Source organism: Lactuca sativa, chromosome 8 (assembly GCF_002870075.4).
Source record: "Lactuca sativa cultivar Salinas chromosome 8, Lsat_Salinas_v11, whole genome shotgun sequence".
NCBI classification, from domain to species: domain Eukaryota; kingdom Viridiplantae; phylum Streptophyta; class Magnoliopsida; order Asterales; family Asteraceae; genus Lactuca; species Lactuca sativa.
In genome coordinates, this window is record NC_056630.2 from 237,299,989 (window position 1) to 237,315,603 (window position 15,615).

Below are 15,615 nucleotides of genomic sequence, written 5' to 3' on the forward strand. Positions count from 1 at the left end.
AAGTTTGTTGTAGGGTTCATGAGTGCTGCTATAAGATTAGAGTATTGGAATAAACCCACGCTCACTTGGATCGCTTCATGGATTTTATCACGAGTGATTGGTGAGACGATAATATCTTATATTCTTGAAACCGAGATGTGTGAGTTGTATCTTGCGAGTTGGTTGTCTTTTTTCAGCCGACTTAAGTCCAACCCATTTGGACCCCTTAGGGGTTCTAACCAAGGATTTCATTAGCAGATTCATTTTCTGTGGTTTCCCTGATCAAACTAGAGGTTACCAAAGAACCATGCATAGCACTAAATAGGGAGCCGCCGAATACACCAGCTACGCCTAGCATGTGAAATGGGTGCATAAGGATGTTGTGCTCAGCCTGGAATACAATCATGAAGTTGAAAGTACCAGAAATTCCTAGAGGCATACCATCAGAAAAGCTTCCTTGACCAATTGGGTAGATCAAGAAAACAGCAGTCGCAGCTGCAACAGGAGCTGAATATGCAACAGCAATCCAAGGTCGCATACCCAGACGGAAACTAAGCTCCCACTCACGACCCATGTAACAAGCTACACCAAGTAAGAAGTGTAGAAATAATACGTAAACGCACCAGTAACTTGGTGTTATAAAACATATTGTTGTGTGTGATTCGGTGAGTTAGTGCAAGCGAGCATTGAATCGAAGTTTATCTGTTCCTTTTACCCAAAGTGGGGTAAAAGTGATATTTATGGGCCCCTCGATGATTTACTGATGACACCCTAAGCGCTTGGCCAAGCCAGGACTAAGTTGATGTGTTCAACTGTAGTCTGTTGTCAATCGTCATAAATCGAAAATCGGGAAACAACACATAGACTGAGAGAATGATTTAAATGTATGTGTCACGTCTATATGATATCTAGAATGGAGGAATATATGATCCCTTATCTAAAGGGCGCGTATCTGATAAGATCAGAGTTGAAAGCGGCTTTTGAAAGCTACGATTGTGGATCAGGATCTGAAGTCATATGCAGAATAGTTATTAGACTTATCCAAGTGGGATACTGTTGGATTAGTGTCTAAGTCCATAACTATTTTGGTATGTACTTGACCCGATGGTGCATGGTCCTTTTGGGTTGCCTTCACCAAAGCAACTTGTAGGATGAATTATGGAGAGAAAGGTTTAATTATGATTTATTAATATATTATAAGAATAATATATTAAAGGAGTAATGATAGTGTTTAATTAATATTAGTCAAGAATTAATTAAGAATTAATTTTATGGTTAAAAGAGATTAATTAAACTTAAGGGGACTGGAATTGTAATTATAAGATAATTGTAATTGGGCTATGGATTAGCTAATAATATAGGTTGGACGAATTCTATTGGAAGCCCATAAGGAATTCGTCCGAGGGATGTGATAAAAGGAGTCCATGGGCTGCTTAGGGACTAAGCAGTCAGATTAGGGTTTCCTAAGTGCAAAACCTTAATAGCCTAAGTATATAAAGACCCCTAAGGCCCCAAAAACGTGGTGAACACTCCCAAAAGGGTTTCTGGTCGTTTTTGGTGTTCTTTTTCTCCTCATTCTTCATCCTTATTGCTTATGGTGTTTGTGACTCCATTAGAGGTGCAACACTTAAGGCACTAAGCTTTCTGAAGCCAAGGAATAAATTGTTATTGCTACATAACAATCAAAGATAATTTCTAAACTCTTAATTCAATTCATACTATGATAGATCTAGGGTTATGGCTTTAGATGATTCAATTGCATGTTCATTAGACAAACTAGATCCAAAGCTATTAGGGTTTGCATGTACACCATAGGAATGATGCAGTGCTCAAAACCCATCAAAGACATCTAATTTTGTATTCAAAGAAGTATTTGGAAATTTAAGATTTCTAAAAAATATTTAGAGAATTTCATTAATGATTTTTTTTTATATTTTGGGTTCAGTTACATACTTATTCAATAAAGTCTTTACTTATATGTGTTGTGTTATTTTAATAATTCGTTGATGTTCAAAATTTTATATTATTTATTTTAACAAAACTGTGTAATACAAGGGTCTTACACATAGTTAAATAACAACTAATGATATTTAACTTTTTAAATAACAAATGGTGATGTTTAAAAAAAGATAAATCTTCATAAATTGTCTATATGGTTCCCCAGATAATGATGTTTAGTTCCTAATTCTTTCCGGTCTCATGGAAGGTCCTTGTAGTTTCAATTTTTATCTTGGTTGGTCAATCAACCACATAAAAAGACTTATTTACACTTTTTTTTTTTATTTATTATAGACTATCTTTAGTTAAAACTATCTTGAAAAAAAATTAAAAAAAACCCATATTCCCAACCCTAACGACAGTCACATTCACTATCTCCCTATCCTCACCCACCACTCTCTCTCTCTCTCCCCCCTCTTTCTCTCTCTTTCTCTGTCTCTGTCTCTCTTTCTCTTTCTCTCTCTTTCTCTCTCTCTCTCTGTCGTCTCTCTTCTCAGTGGCAGAAACCATTTATGTCACTTAATGGCCATCTTACAACCACTATGTGGAAAAACAACAACGCCCCCACCATGCGTCTTGTTCCCTACATTGTCTTGTTCCTCGCCCTTCTCACCAATAGAGATGACGATCTTGCTTTGTATTAACTTTTTTGATCACCGGTTTCTGGAGATGGTGGCTATGTTTTTGTTGTTAATCAAGATGTAAAATGTTATGGGAAGAGGAGCGACTTGGGCAACAAGTAAAGAAAGCGACTCATAAAATAAGGCTTCTTATGCATCATTTTCTATTTTGGCACAATTACCCCTACGTACTGTCATAATGGAATTATTAGTCCACACGTATCATATTTTGACATTTTAACTCTGAAATCAACTTATCTCATTAAGACGAATTTATCAAGGAAAGGAGATAATTACCATTAATTAATTGGTGTAATGATCAACTCATCTGAATTCCTTATTGTTTCCCCTTGTTTTCCCCACCTTTTCAACTCAAAATCACTAGATGTTCATTGCTTTGAATCTGGAGTGTTTTTAGGAGGATATTGAGCAAATGATTGATTTCTTTGGTTTCTTTTCCTCTATCGGTGTTTACATGCCACATACTAACTTGGTAGATGACGTGTTCTATCACGTGTTCCATAAATTTCTAACACGTCATGTTACTCCTCTACCGCTTTAACATTGTACTTTGAACATTTTGCATATTCTAGCACTACATGTCGCGTAGTTATACAGTACATTGACCTTAACCAATATAGCAACATACTACAACATTTTACATCAAACGAACCCTAAAGGACATGTAATTCTATGGTACGCGTTGTGTTGTACTTGTCTTGGTTCTCAACATTGCAATATATAATGTGTTGTGTTTCCTTGTCCTATGTACTGCATATATGTAAAGTACATTGTTACTCTTTAACTTACAACATACATCCTTGCCTTACGTCAAATGCACGCACCACATAAATCTATATTGCATGTCATGTAATGGAGGTGGGTTCAATACTTCTTTTTATTTCCTATTTTACCCAAATATCATAATTTCCCTTCTTAGCAGATTCAACTCATAATATAAATGAGCTCAAACAACTATAATACATCTCTATGAATATAACATTATTATCAACTCAAGTTTACAAAGAAGATATTTAAAACTCATAAAATCCACAAAATAACAAAATTGTCTTCTATCTAAATTTAGCTCTTAACATAAAAAATATGAGTGACAACCAATTAACTATTTATATTATCAACTTACAAAAAGGGTTTTACATTATGAATTACTAAAAAATCTTTCTTCGTGTTTCAATATCTCTATCTTTCAGTTGTTATTCAAGTTCCTTTATTTAATCTAGAGAAAGCCCTTTCGTTTATGAATTATTTTCATTTATTAAGGAGGATATATATATATATATATATATATATATATATATATATATATATATATATATCCTCCTTAATAAATGAAAGTAATTTTGACACTTTTCCCATATATATATATATATATATATATATATATATATATATATATATATATATATATATATATATATAGGGAAAAGTCAATATACCCTTAAGGGTATATAAGTTTAGCTACCCTATGTACAAAACTACGTAGTTTCAATTATTAGATAGATTTCCTGAAAGAAAAAAAATACAATTTCCATAAACGAAGGGCTACATTCCTAATTAGAATCGACTATGATAACATCAAATCACGTCCTCCTTGATCGCTTGTAGATCGGCTGCTTATCACAAAACAAAAATTCAGAGTAATTGAATTCAGAGAAACAAATAACAATTTAACATTCAAAAGAAAAAACGACATCAAATCATGTTCTCCTTGATCTCTTGATGATCGGCAACTTATCACCCACAAAAATTCAGAGAAATCGAATTCAGAGAAAAAATTAACAATTTAACATTCAAGGGAAAAAACGATTTCATAGAATTCGATTTAAAAAAAAACAAAAAAAAATTCTGCTATTTCGAAATTCACCAATAACAATTTCATTCAAATTGGAATTGAATTCAGGGAGTTCTCAAAAATCACAACTCATAACGAATTGGGTTTGATCAGACCTACAAAAAGTACTAATCGTAGCAACCTGTTTTATCTTTCCAGAGCACTTCCAAGTAAGTCATTGATCTCGTGTTATGGCCTATGTTATGTGTATCTAACTAGTAAATATCAACAATATGAACTAACTGTGAAGTTTCAAAATTTAGATTTCCTAATATCAATTGGAATCGGTTGTAATTTATTTCAGTGAATGATTTTTTTAAGAATTGTTTGAACTTGGCTGCCACTATGTGATTGATTTAAACGAAAGTATGATGCTACAAAAACTACAAATCCTCTGTGTTCTTTATTACCTTATGAATATTTATTTTTACATGGCTTTTAAAAGTGACATTGTTGTTTTTAGACATTGCCATTGGTTGTTATTGTGTTTTTTATGTATAATGTTCCATTATCTTCAATATAAAACAATTTTGTGTTAATCTTTTATTTGTAAATGTACATGGTTGTCTATTGCAGGCCATAATGAGTGAAGCCGAAGCAAGTAATCAAGCTATAGAATCATATATAACTGAAGATACTGACACAAATGCGTGGAAGCAACATCTGAACGTGAAACAATAAACAATATCGGTGATGAAGATGATTTTAATGATGTTAATGATGTTAATGATGAAAGGATATTGGGAAAGGTTTTTGATACACCCGATGATACCTGTACATTTTATAATGATTATTCAATTTGGCATGGCTTTAGTATACATAGAGATGACACAATTAAAAATCCTAAAACAAATGAGCATTTTCGGAAGATATATGTATACAACAAAGAAGGCCGTTTCAAATGGATGGACAAAAATGCTTCAAGTGAAAATGAGAAAAAACGTCGTAGAGATGTTAGAACCGGATGTCAAGCAAAGCTTCGAATAACAAGACAGGAGGATGGGAAATGGTTAATGGACTCGCTTAATGACACACACAATCACGACTTGACCATGACACATACGAAGGTTATGAAACATCGATCTCATAGCAATTTCCACCGTTCAATAGAAGGTAAATCTCTTATGGTGCAATTTGGTCAAGAAGGGTTGAAACCTTCTCAGATTAAAAAGGCTGTTAATACAATGAAAACCGCAAATGTAGCTGACGTAACTTCAAAGCAATGTGCTGATGTCTTATCTAAGCATCAAAAACAACATAGAGGAAAGGAGTTCTATGGACTTATAAAACATTTTCAAGATAAAACATTAGTTGATAGTGACCAGTATTTTGTCATGGATTTGTCTGATGATGGGTATCCTAGAAATATCTTTTGGGCTGATGGTAGATCAAGAGATGCCTATACAAAATTCAGAGATGTTGTTGTGTTTGATGTCACTTATATGACTAACAAATTCAAGATGCCTTTTGCTCCCTTTACTGGGGTGAATCATCATGGACAATTTATACTTTTTGGTGGAGCATTGCTTGAAAACGAAAAGGAAGAGACGTTTAAATGGTTATTTGAACATTTCCTCAAATGTATGTTTGGCAAGTATCCGCAGACAATTATTACTGATCAAGACAAAGCAATGGGAAATGCAATAAAAAAAGGTGTTTCCGAAGACTCGACATCGTTTTTGTTCATGACATATCATGAAACATGAAACTAAGCACCTTCGATCGTATGTTTCCCGTTACAGTGATTTTCAATAAACGCACAAAAAATGGGTAAATAGTGACACCATTGAACAAATTGAAGCAACATGGGAGGTTATGTGTACTAAGTATGAACTGGAAAGCAACTGTTGGATTAGTGACATGTATAACCAACGTATACATTGGGCTAAACCCTTCTTGAATGATACTTTCTTTGCTGGTATGACAACAACCAGACGAAGTGAGAGTATTAATTCATTTTTTGATGGATTTGTTAATTCGAGGACCATGTTGAATGAATTTGTTGAACAATACGACAAAGTAGTTGAGTCTCGAAGGGCCGCCGAAGAAGATGAAAACTTCAAGACTATGAACTTGAGGCCGGTTCTTTCTTCAGTGCATCCAATCGAAGCAAAAGCAGGTCAATGTTATTCCAGAAAGATGTTGGATACTTTCAAAAAATAATGGACCAAAGCTATTACCAATTTGACTCATGAGACTATAGGAAAAACTACAGAGGAAAGCACATACCGAGTTGGGCAATTGGATGTTGATAAAAAATATTGGCGCATTGTTACCTTTCGTTCTTTGGATCATGTCAGCGTTACATGTTCCTGTTCTAAGTATGAGACAAATCGGATTTTATGTAAACATAGCCTATATGTGATGAAGAAAAAGCATGTTAAAGAACTCCCGGGTCACTATATTTTACCACGATGGACGCTTAATGCTAGGTACTAACTAGGCAGTGCTAGTATCGGACTCGGAGAAATGAATAACGAAAATGGAGTTAGTCCCTACACACTATGGTGTGTCCTTTCAAATTTTACCAGACTAATTGAACAAGCTAGAGACTCCCCTTTAGAGATACAAAAAGTCTATACGCTATTGATAAGTCTTTTAAATGATCAAACAAATCGAATGAAATCTATGTCTTCGGAGAATGCATCTCAAGGTTCTTGTATGGGAGTTTCTCAAATTGATATGATGCCATAGTTATCTGTCCGCGATCCTATTGGTCCAACTACTACAAAAGGGCGTCCTAAACTTGCAAGTAGAGTCAAGTCTTCTTTAGAAGCCCCCAAAAAACGAACATGCTCTTACTGTCAAGGATTAGGTCATTAAGCTACTATTTGTTCAAAAAGAAAGGTAATTATAATAATAATTTAATATTGATGATTGAGAACTCTAATAATCATATTAACAATTTTTTATGTTTTTCATGTATTAGGCGGATAGAGATGGCAAAAAACCCGTACCCAATGGGTACCCGAAACCCTAACCTGAGTTGACCGAGTAAATCCCCGAGTTGACCGTGGATGAAGATGGGGATGAGTATTACCCGAATGTAAATAGCAGGGATGGGGATGGGGATGGTTTTACCTGTCGGGTACCCATACCCGTACCCGAAACCGGCCCCGATGGGTACCCGATATATATATATATATATATATATATATATATATATATATATATATATATATATATATATACATATATATATATATATATATATATATATATATATATATATATATAGTATTATTTATGTTTTTATTTTTAATAATGCATAAGCAAATGTTCATTAGACAAAATAAGGTTTTCTAACAATCAAACGTATAGTTTTGGGAAGACTTTTTATGTCTCTTTTTGCAAAGAATGATTTAATTTGTAACCTTGAATGTTATTGTTTGTGTTTGAAGACATTCAGTTATTATAGTGTTTTATATTAGTTCTGTTAATTTTTGTTTTGTTGGTTAATATATAATTATGAGTTATTTCTCATAAAGTTCAAAACTTTGTAACGGGAAAAAATCCCCGACTACCTATTGGGGATCCCCGATACCCATTGGGGATGAGGATGGGGATAGATTTTTAATCCCCGATGGGGATGGGGTCGGGTAAGGGGATGGGGATGGGGATTCGGATATGGGGATGGGGAACACGAAACCCGGTATACCCGTACCCATTGCCATCTCTACAGGCGGATGAACCGTTGCAAGAACAGAATGATGAGATGTGTTGTTTCTATGAGCAAAAGAAAAATAGATGCTTCATGACATTTTTTTGGTTAACTTCACCTTTTTCTTGTTTTAGACACAAATGGTGTATGGATAATTTAGAAGTTTTTGATGCTTTTGTAACAATTTTAATATTTTAGAATGAAATTTGTTGATTGTTTATGATGGTATTTTATGAAAAAAAAAAACAAAATTATGAAGGTATTTTGTGAAAAACGAAATTTATGAGGGTATTTTGTGAAAAAACATAAGTACGATAGTATTTTATGAAAAAAAAAACAAAATTATGAGGGTATTTTGTGAAAAAAACAAAAGTACGATGGTATTTTAAGAAAAAAACAAAATTATGAGGGTATTTTGTGAAAAAACAAAATTATGAGGGTATTTTGTGAAAAAAATAGAAGTACGATGGTATTTTATGAAAAAAAACAAAATTATGAGGGTATTTTGTGAAAAAAACAAAATTATGAGAGTATTTTGTGAAAAAACATAAGTACGATGGCATTTTATTAAAAAAAAGAAAATTATGAGGGTATTTTGTGAAAAAACGAAATTATGAGGGTATTTTGTGAAAAAAAAAGAATAGAAGTACGATGGTATTTTATGAAAAAAACAAAATTATGAGGGTATTTTGTGAAAAACAAAATTATGAGGGTATTTTGTGGAAAAAACAGAAGTATGATGGGATTTTATGAAAAAAAACAAAATTATGAGGGTATTTTGTGAAAAAATGAAATTATGAGGGTATTTTGTGAAAAAAAACAAAAGTATGATGGTATTTTATGAAAAAAACAAAATTATGAGGGTATTTTGAGAAAAAACGAAATTATGAGGGTATTTTGTGAAAAAAAAAACAGATGTATGATGGTATTTTATGAAAAAAAACAAAATTATGAGGGTATTTTGTGAAAAAACGAAATTATGAGGGTATTTTGTGAAAAAAACAGAAGTATGATGGTATTTTATGAAAAAAACAAAATTATGAGGGTATTTTGTGAAAAAAACAGAAGTATGATGATATTTTATGCAAAAAAAAAATTATGAGAGTATTTTGTGATAAAACGAAATTATGAGGGTATTTTGTTAAAAAAAGGAAGTACAATGGTATTTTGAGAAAAAAACAAAAGTATGATGGGATTTTTTAGAAAAATAGGAAATGTGATGGTATTTTGTTAAAAAAAAAAAAGGAAACTTTTCAGCAATTTTGGGTTAATAATGAAAGTAAGCTGTCATTTTGGGTTCAAAACGAAACTTATCTACAATTAAAGGTTAAGAAAGAAAGTATGCTATCATTTTGGTTAGTGTTGTGTTATATACACATAAGTTTGATGTTCTTTTAACGTCGTTGGATGATTTCGTCCCTGTCCCAAATATGGTAATCCTCAAGACCTCAAAGTGAATTATCTTAACTGATTATTTAATCATCCAACATGTATTTCGAACCCATACACATGTTTTCGTTTTTTTCATGGGTTCAAAAGGCACAATCATCCATCGTTCCAATGGGTTCTCTATCTACTTGATTTCATGCCTCTCCCCACCTAACGATTCTTACTCGACGAAACGGTGGTGTTAAAATCCACTTAACTTATCTGATTGTATATTTTGTTGAGGTATGACACTTCACTCGTGTGAATGGGCTAGTAGGGGAAGAACATAAGTTGTGCACATAAGGTTCTCGATGAAATGCCCAAGAGAAAGTCAATAGTCTCATTAAAGGTTGTTGAAATGTACAGAAGGGCATACATGAGTACTTGTTTACATAAATTTCATATAATGGAAATAAGGTTGGAATCGATGAGTCTTGGGACTTTCTATTGGAAGACAATTATGAACGTAGGTATTATTCTACAACCAACCATTTAGGAGAAGGCATTTAAAATCCAGGTTCTTCTTTGTGTTTTTTTTTCCTTCTCATAACCACAATTTGTTTCAAGTATTTTAAATTACTAAACTGCTGATATAATATTTTGCATATATTGGAAGCCCGAAAGAGGTTTTTCACTCTGTTAAACAATGCATACTAAGAATTGCTCTTGTTCACCTTGGAACCTGCTTCAAAATAATTGATACTGAAAGGTGCTCACTTTCCATACTTTCAGCTTATATCCTTCACTTGCTACTTTTAGAAAGTTAACATATAAAAATATCATTTTCATGTAGTGTGATGAGCTTCGTTCCTTGTATCCCTCATCTCCCCCTTTGCCCCTATTGGTGAGTAGTTTGGGGAATGAAGTTTCTAGTTCTTTACATAAGTTGGATGAGTCTGATGACAAATTAAAGCTCTCTGGATTCATATCTAGCCCTTGTGAAACTTTCTCTGTGAAGGTATGAACACTTCAAGTTCTCTTTTTTCCTTTGTTTTTATCATCTTATTGAAGCTTGCTTATTTTCGAATGGAATCCTTCCAGTATTTCTATTGGACAACATATTAGTTGCAAGTATAGTAAATTTAGATCTCAAAATGCATATACATCAAGGAATGTTTCTTTGTTACCAATCAATTTTGATGTTTTGTATTTTATCATTTAGGTGTATAGGTGTATGACAAAATGCCCAATAGAGACTACTCAATGATGCAGCTATGGTGGCATAGTTCTATAGACTACATAAATGGGGCTCCTACCTTTAATGCATCTGTTATGAGTTAAACAAACCCTTTTCAACCTTCTTCTTCATTTTCCATCCATTAATTTTCAAGAATTTTTTTTCAGGCTCTTGGAGTCCTTGTTCACCATGATGTATATCAGATTAGAGCATCCCATATACCACCTAGAAAACTGGTTTATTGGCACATCAAAGCACAAGGAATTAAAGCCAAGATAGCTATTAAATGGGGAAAGCCTCATTTCCTTTACTTCCTGTATTAAGTTTAGTTTATTATTATTATTTTTTTGTTGAAGTCAAAAAGAAACTCATGTGTATAGCTAACCGGATTGACCGAAGGGTAAAATGGTCATTTATTCATATTTTAGATAGTTCATTAGTTCAATAAGGAAACACCCCTGTATAGTTTATAGTTTACTCGATTAAATGACCATTTAATCAAAGGGTAAAACGGTTATTATTGTTTGTAGAATATTCTCAAGAAACTTGTAATAGCTCAATCGAACCTTGTTTTTTGCTAAAACTGTGAAAATATTGTGTTGAGTTTGTACAATATTCGTATTTGATTATGAATATGGAAAAAGAATCGGGTGATTTTAAAGTCAGAATTTTTAGTTTTACCACCTTTCAGTTAAGATAATTCACTCTGAGGTCTTGAGGATTACCATATTTGGGACAGGGGCGAAATCGTCCAACGACGTTAAAAAACATCAAACTTATGTGTAGATAACACAACACTAACCAAAATGATAACATACTTTCTTTCTTAACCTTTAATTGCAGATAAGTTTCGTTTTGAACCCAAAATGACAGCTTACTTTCATTATTAACCCATAATTGCATAAAAGTTTCCTTTTTTTTTTTCACAAAATACCATCACATTTCCTGGTTTTCTCAATATCCCATCATACTTTTGTTTTTTTCTCAAAATACCATCGCACTTCCGTTTTTTTCACAAAAAACCCTCATAATTTCGTTTTATCACAAAATACCCTCATAATTTTGTTTTTTTTTTTCTTCATAAAATACCATCATACTTCTGTTTTTTTTTTTCACAAAATACCCTCATAATTTTGTTTTTTTTCATAAAATACCATCATACTTCTGTTTTTTTTTTTTTCACGAAATACCCTCATAATTTCGTTTTTTCACAAAATACCTTCATAATTTAGTTTTTTTCATAAAATACCATCACACTTCTGTTTTTTTTTTTCACAAAATACCCTCATAATTTCGTTTTATCACAAAATACCCTCATAATTTTGTTTTTTCACAAAATACCCTCACAATTTTGTTTTTTTTCATGAAATACCATCATACTTCTATTTTTTTTTCACAAAATATCTTCATAATTTTGTTTTTTCACAAAATACCCTCATAATTTTGTTTTTTTTCATAAAATACCATCGTACTTCTGTTTTTTTTCACAAAGTATCCTCATAATTTCGTTTTTTCACAAAATACCCTCATAATTTTGTTTTTTTTTTCTTAAAATACCATCGTACTTCTGTTTTTTTTCACAAAATACCCTCATAATTTTGTTTTTTTCATAAAATACTATCGTACTTATGTTTTTTCACAAAATACCCTCATAATTTTGTTTTTCACAAAATACCCTCATAATTTTGTTTTTTTTTTCATAAAATACCATCATACTTCTTTTTTTTTTTCACAAAACACCCTCATAATTTTGTTTTTTTTTCTTAAAATACCATCGTACTTCTGTTTTTTTTTTTTCACAAAATACCCTTATAATTTTATTTTTTTTCATAAAATATTATCGTACTTATGTTTTTTCACAAAATACCCTCATAATTTCGTTTTTTTTTTCACAAAATACCATCATAAACAATCAACAAATTTCATTCTAAAATATTAAAATGGTTACAAAAGCATCAAAAACTTCTAAATTATCCATACACCGTTTGTGTCTAAAACATGAAAAAGGTGAAGTTAACCAAAAAAATGTCATGAAGCATCTAGTTTTTCTTTTGCTCATAGAACAACACATCTCATCATTATGTTTCTTGCAACGATTCATCCGCCTGATACATGAAAAACATAAAAAATTGTTAATATGATTATTAGAGTTCTCAATCATCAATATTAAATTATTATTATAATTACCTTTCTTTTTGAACAACTAGTAGCATAATGACCTAATCCTTGACAGTAAGAGCATGTTCGTTTTTTGGGGGCTTCTAAAGAAGACTTGATTCTACTTGCAAGTTTAGGACGCCCTTTTGTAGTAGTTTGACCAACAGGATCGCAGACAGATAACTGTGGCATCATATCTATTTGTGAAACTCCCATACAAGAACCTTGAGATGCATTCTCCAAATATTAGATTTCTTTCGATTTGTTTGATCATCTAAAAGACTTATCAATAGCGTATTGACTTTTTGTATTTCTAAAGGGGAGTCTCTAGCTTGTTCAATTAGTTTGGTAAAATTTGAACGGACACACCATAGTGTGTAGGGACTAACTCCATTTTCATTATTCATTTCTCCGAGTCCGATACTAGCACTACCTAGTTTGTACCTAGCATTAAGCGTCCATCGTGGTAAATATAGTGACTCGGGAGTTCTTTAACATGCTTTTTCTTCATCACATATAGGCTATGTTTACATAAAATCCGATTTGTCTTATACTTAGCACAGGAACATGTAACGCTGACATGATCCAAAGAACGAAAGGTAACAATACGCCAATATTTTTTATCAACATCCAATTGCCCAACTCAATATGTGCTTTCCTTTGTAGTTTTTCCTATAGTCTCATGAGTCAAATTGGTAATAGTTTCGGTCCATTCTTTTTTGAAAGTATCAGACATCTTTCTGGTATAAAATTGACCTACTTTTGCTTCGATTGGATGCACTGAAGAAAGAACCCGCCTCGAGTTCATAGTCTTGAAGTCTTCATCTTCTTCGGCGGCCCTTCGAGACTCAACTGCTTTTTCGTATTGTACAACAAATTCATTCAACATGGTCCTCGAATTAACAAATCCATCAAAAAATGAATTAATACTCTCACTTCGTCTGGTTGTTGTCATACCAGCAAAGAAAGTATCATTCAAGAAGGGTTTAGCCCAATGTATACGTTGGTTATACATGTCACTAATCCAACAGTTGCTTTCCAGTTCATACTTAGTACGCATAACCTCCCATGTTGCTTCAAATTGTTCAATGGTGTCACTATTTACCCATTTTTTGTGCGTTTCTTGAAAATCACTGTAACGGGAAACATACGATCGAAGGTGCTCAGTTTCATGTTTCATGATATGCCATGAACAAAAATGATGTCGAGTCTTCGGAAACACCTTTTTTATTGCATTTCCCATTGCTTTGTCTTGATCAGTAATAATTGCTTGCCGATACTTGCCAAACATACATTTGAGGAAATGTTCAAATAACCATTCAAATGTTCCTTCCTTTTCGTTTTCAAGCAATGCTCCACCAAAAAGTATAGATTGTCCATGATGATTCACCCCAGTAAAGGGAGCAAAAGGCATCTTGAATTTGTTAGTCATATAAGTGACATCAAACACAACAACATCTCTAAATTTTGTATAGACATCTCTTGATCTACCATCAGCCCAAAAGATATTTCTAGGATACCCATCATCAGACAAATCCTCGACAAAATACTGGTCACTGTCAACTAATGTTTTATCTTGAAAATGTTTTATAAGTCCATAGAACTCCTTTCCTCTATGTTGTTTTCGATGCTTAGATAAGACATCATCACATTGCTTTGAAGTTACATCAGCTACCTTTGCGATTTTCATTGTATTAACAGCCTTTTTAATCTGAGAAGGTTTCAACCCTGCTTGACCAAATAGCACCATAAGAGATTTACCTTCTATTGAACGGTGGAAATTGCTATGAGATCGATGTTTCATAACCTTCGTATGTGTCATGGTCAAGTCGTGATTGTGTGTGTCATTAAGCGAGTCCATTAACCATTTCCCATCCTCCTGTCTTGTTATTCGAAGCTTTGCTTGACATCCGGTTCTAACATCTCTACGACGTTTTTTCTCATTTTCACTTGAAGCATTTTTGTCCATCCATTTGAAACCTTCTTTGTTGCATACATATATCTTCCGAAAAGGCTCATTTGTTTTAGGATTTTTAATTGTGTCATCTCTATGTATACCAAAGCCATGCAAAAATGAAAAATCATTATAAAATGTATAGGCATCATCGGGTGTATCAAAAACCTTTCTTAATATCCTTTCATCATTAACATCATTAACATCATTAAAATCATCTTCATCACCGATATTGTTTATTGTTTCACGTTCAGATGTTGCTTCCACGTAATCATTTGTGTCAATATCTTCAGTTATATATGGTTCTATAGCTTGATTACTTGCTTCGGCTTCACTCATTATGGTCTGCAATAGACAACCATGTACATTTACAAATAAAAGATTAACACAAAATCGTTTTATATTGAAGATAATGGAAACATTATACATAAAAAAACACAATAACAGCCAATGGCAATGTCTAAAAACAACAATATCACTTTTAAAATCCATGAAAAAATAAATATTCATAAGGTAATAAAGAACACAGAGGATTTGTAGTTTTTGTAGCATCATACTTTCGTTTAAATCAATCACATAGTGGCAACCAAGTTCAAACAATTCTTAAAAAAAATCATTCACTAAAATAAATTACAACCGATTCCAATTGATATTAAGAAATCTAAATTTTGAAACTTCACAGTTAGTTCATATTGTTGATATTTACTAGTTAGATACACATAACATAGGCCATAACACGAGATCAATGACTTACTTGAAAGTGCTCTGGAAAGATAAAACAGGGTTGCT

The 15,615-nt window shown here is 32.5% G+C and overlaps 3 protein-coding genes across 3 annotated transcripts; 1 reads left to right on the forward strand and 2 right to left on the reverse strand.

Moving 5' to 3' along the window:
* Nucleotides 1–214: 214 nt before the first annotated feature.
* On the reverse strand, nucleotides 215–553 carry LOC122195447 (photosystem II protein D1). Its single transcript, XM_042897347.2, has one exon. The coding sequence runs from the start codon at nucleotides 551–553 to the stop codon at nucleotides 215–217; it is 339 nt and encodes a 112-aa protein (XP_042753281.2).
* A 4,478-nt stretch (nucleotides 554–5,031) lies between these two features.
* LOC111906697 (protein FAR1-RELATED SEQUENCE 5-like) lies at nucleotides 5,032–6,612 on the forward strand. Its single transcript, XM_052766679.1, has 3 exons — nucleotides 5,032–5,050; nucleotides 5,107–6,124; nucleotides 6,228–6,612. The coding sequence occupies exons 1-3, from the start codon at nucleotides 5,032–5,034 to the stop codon at nucleotides 6,610–6,612; spliced, it is 1,422 nt and encodes a 473-aa protein (XP_052622639.1).
* A 6,903-nt stretch (nucleotides 6,613–13,515) lies between these two features.
* LOC111906696 (protein FAR1-RELATED SEQUENCE 5-like) lies at nucleotides 13,516–15,165 on the reverse strand. Its single transcript, XM_023902465.3, has one exon. The coding sequence runs from the start codon at nucleotides 15,163–15,165 to the stop codon at nucleotides 13,516–13,518; it is 1,650 nt and encodes a 549-aa protein (XP_023758233.3).
* Between the last annotated feature and the right edge of the window lie 450 nt (nucleotides 15,166–15,615).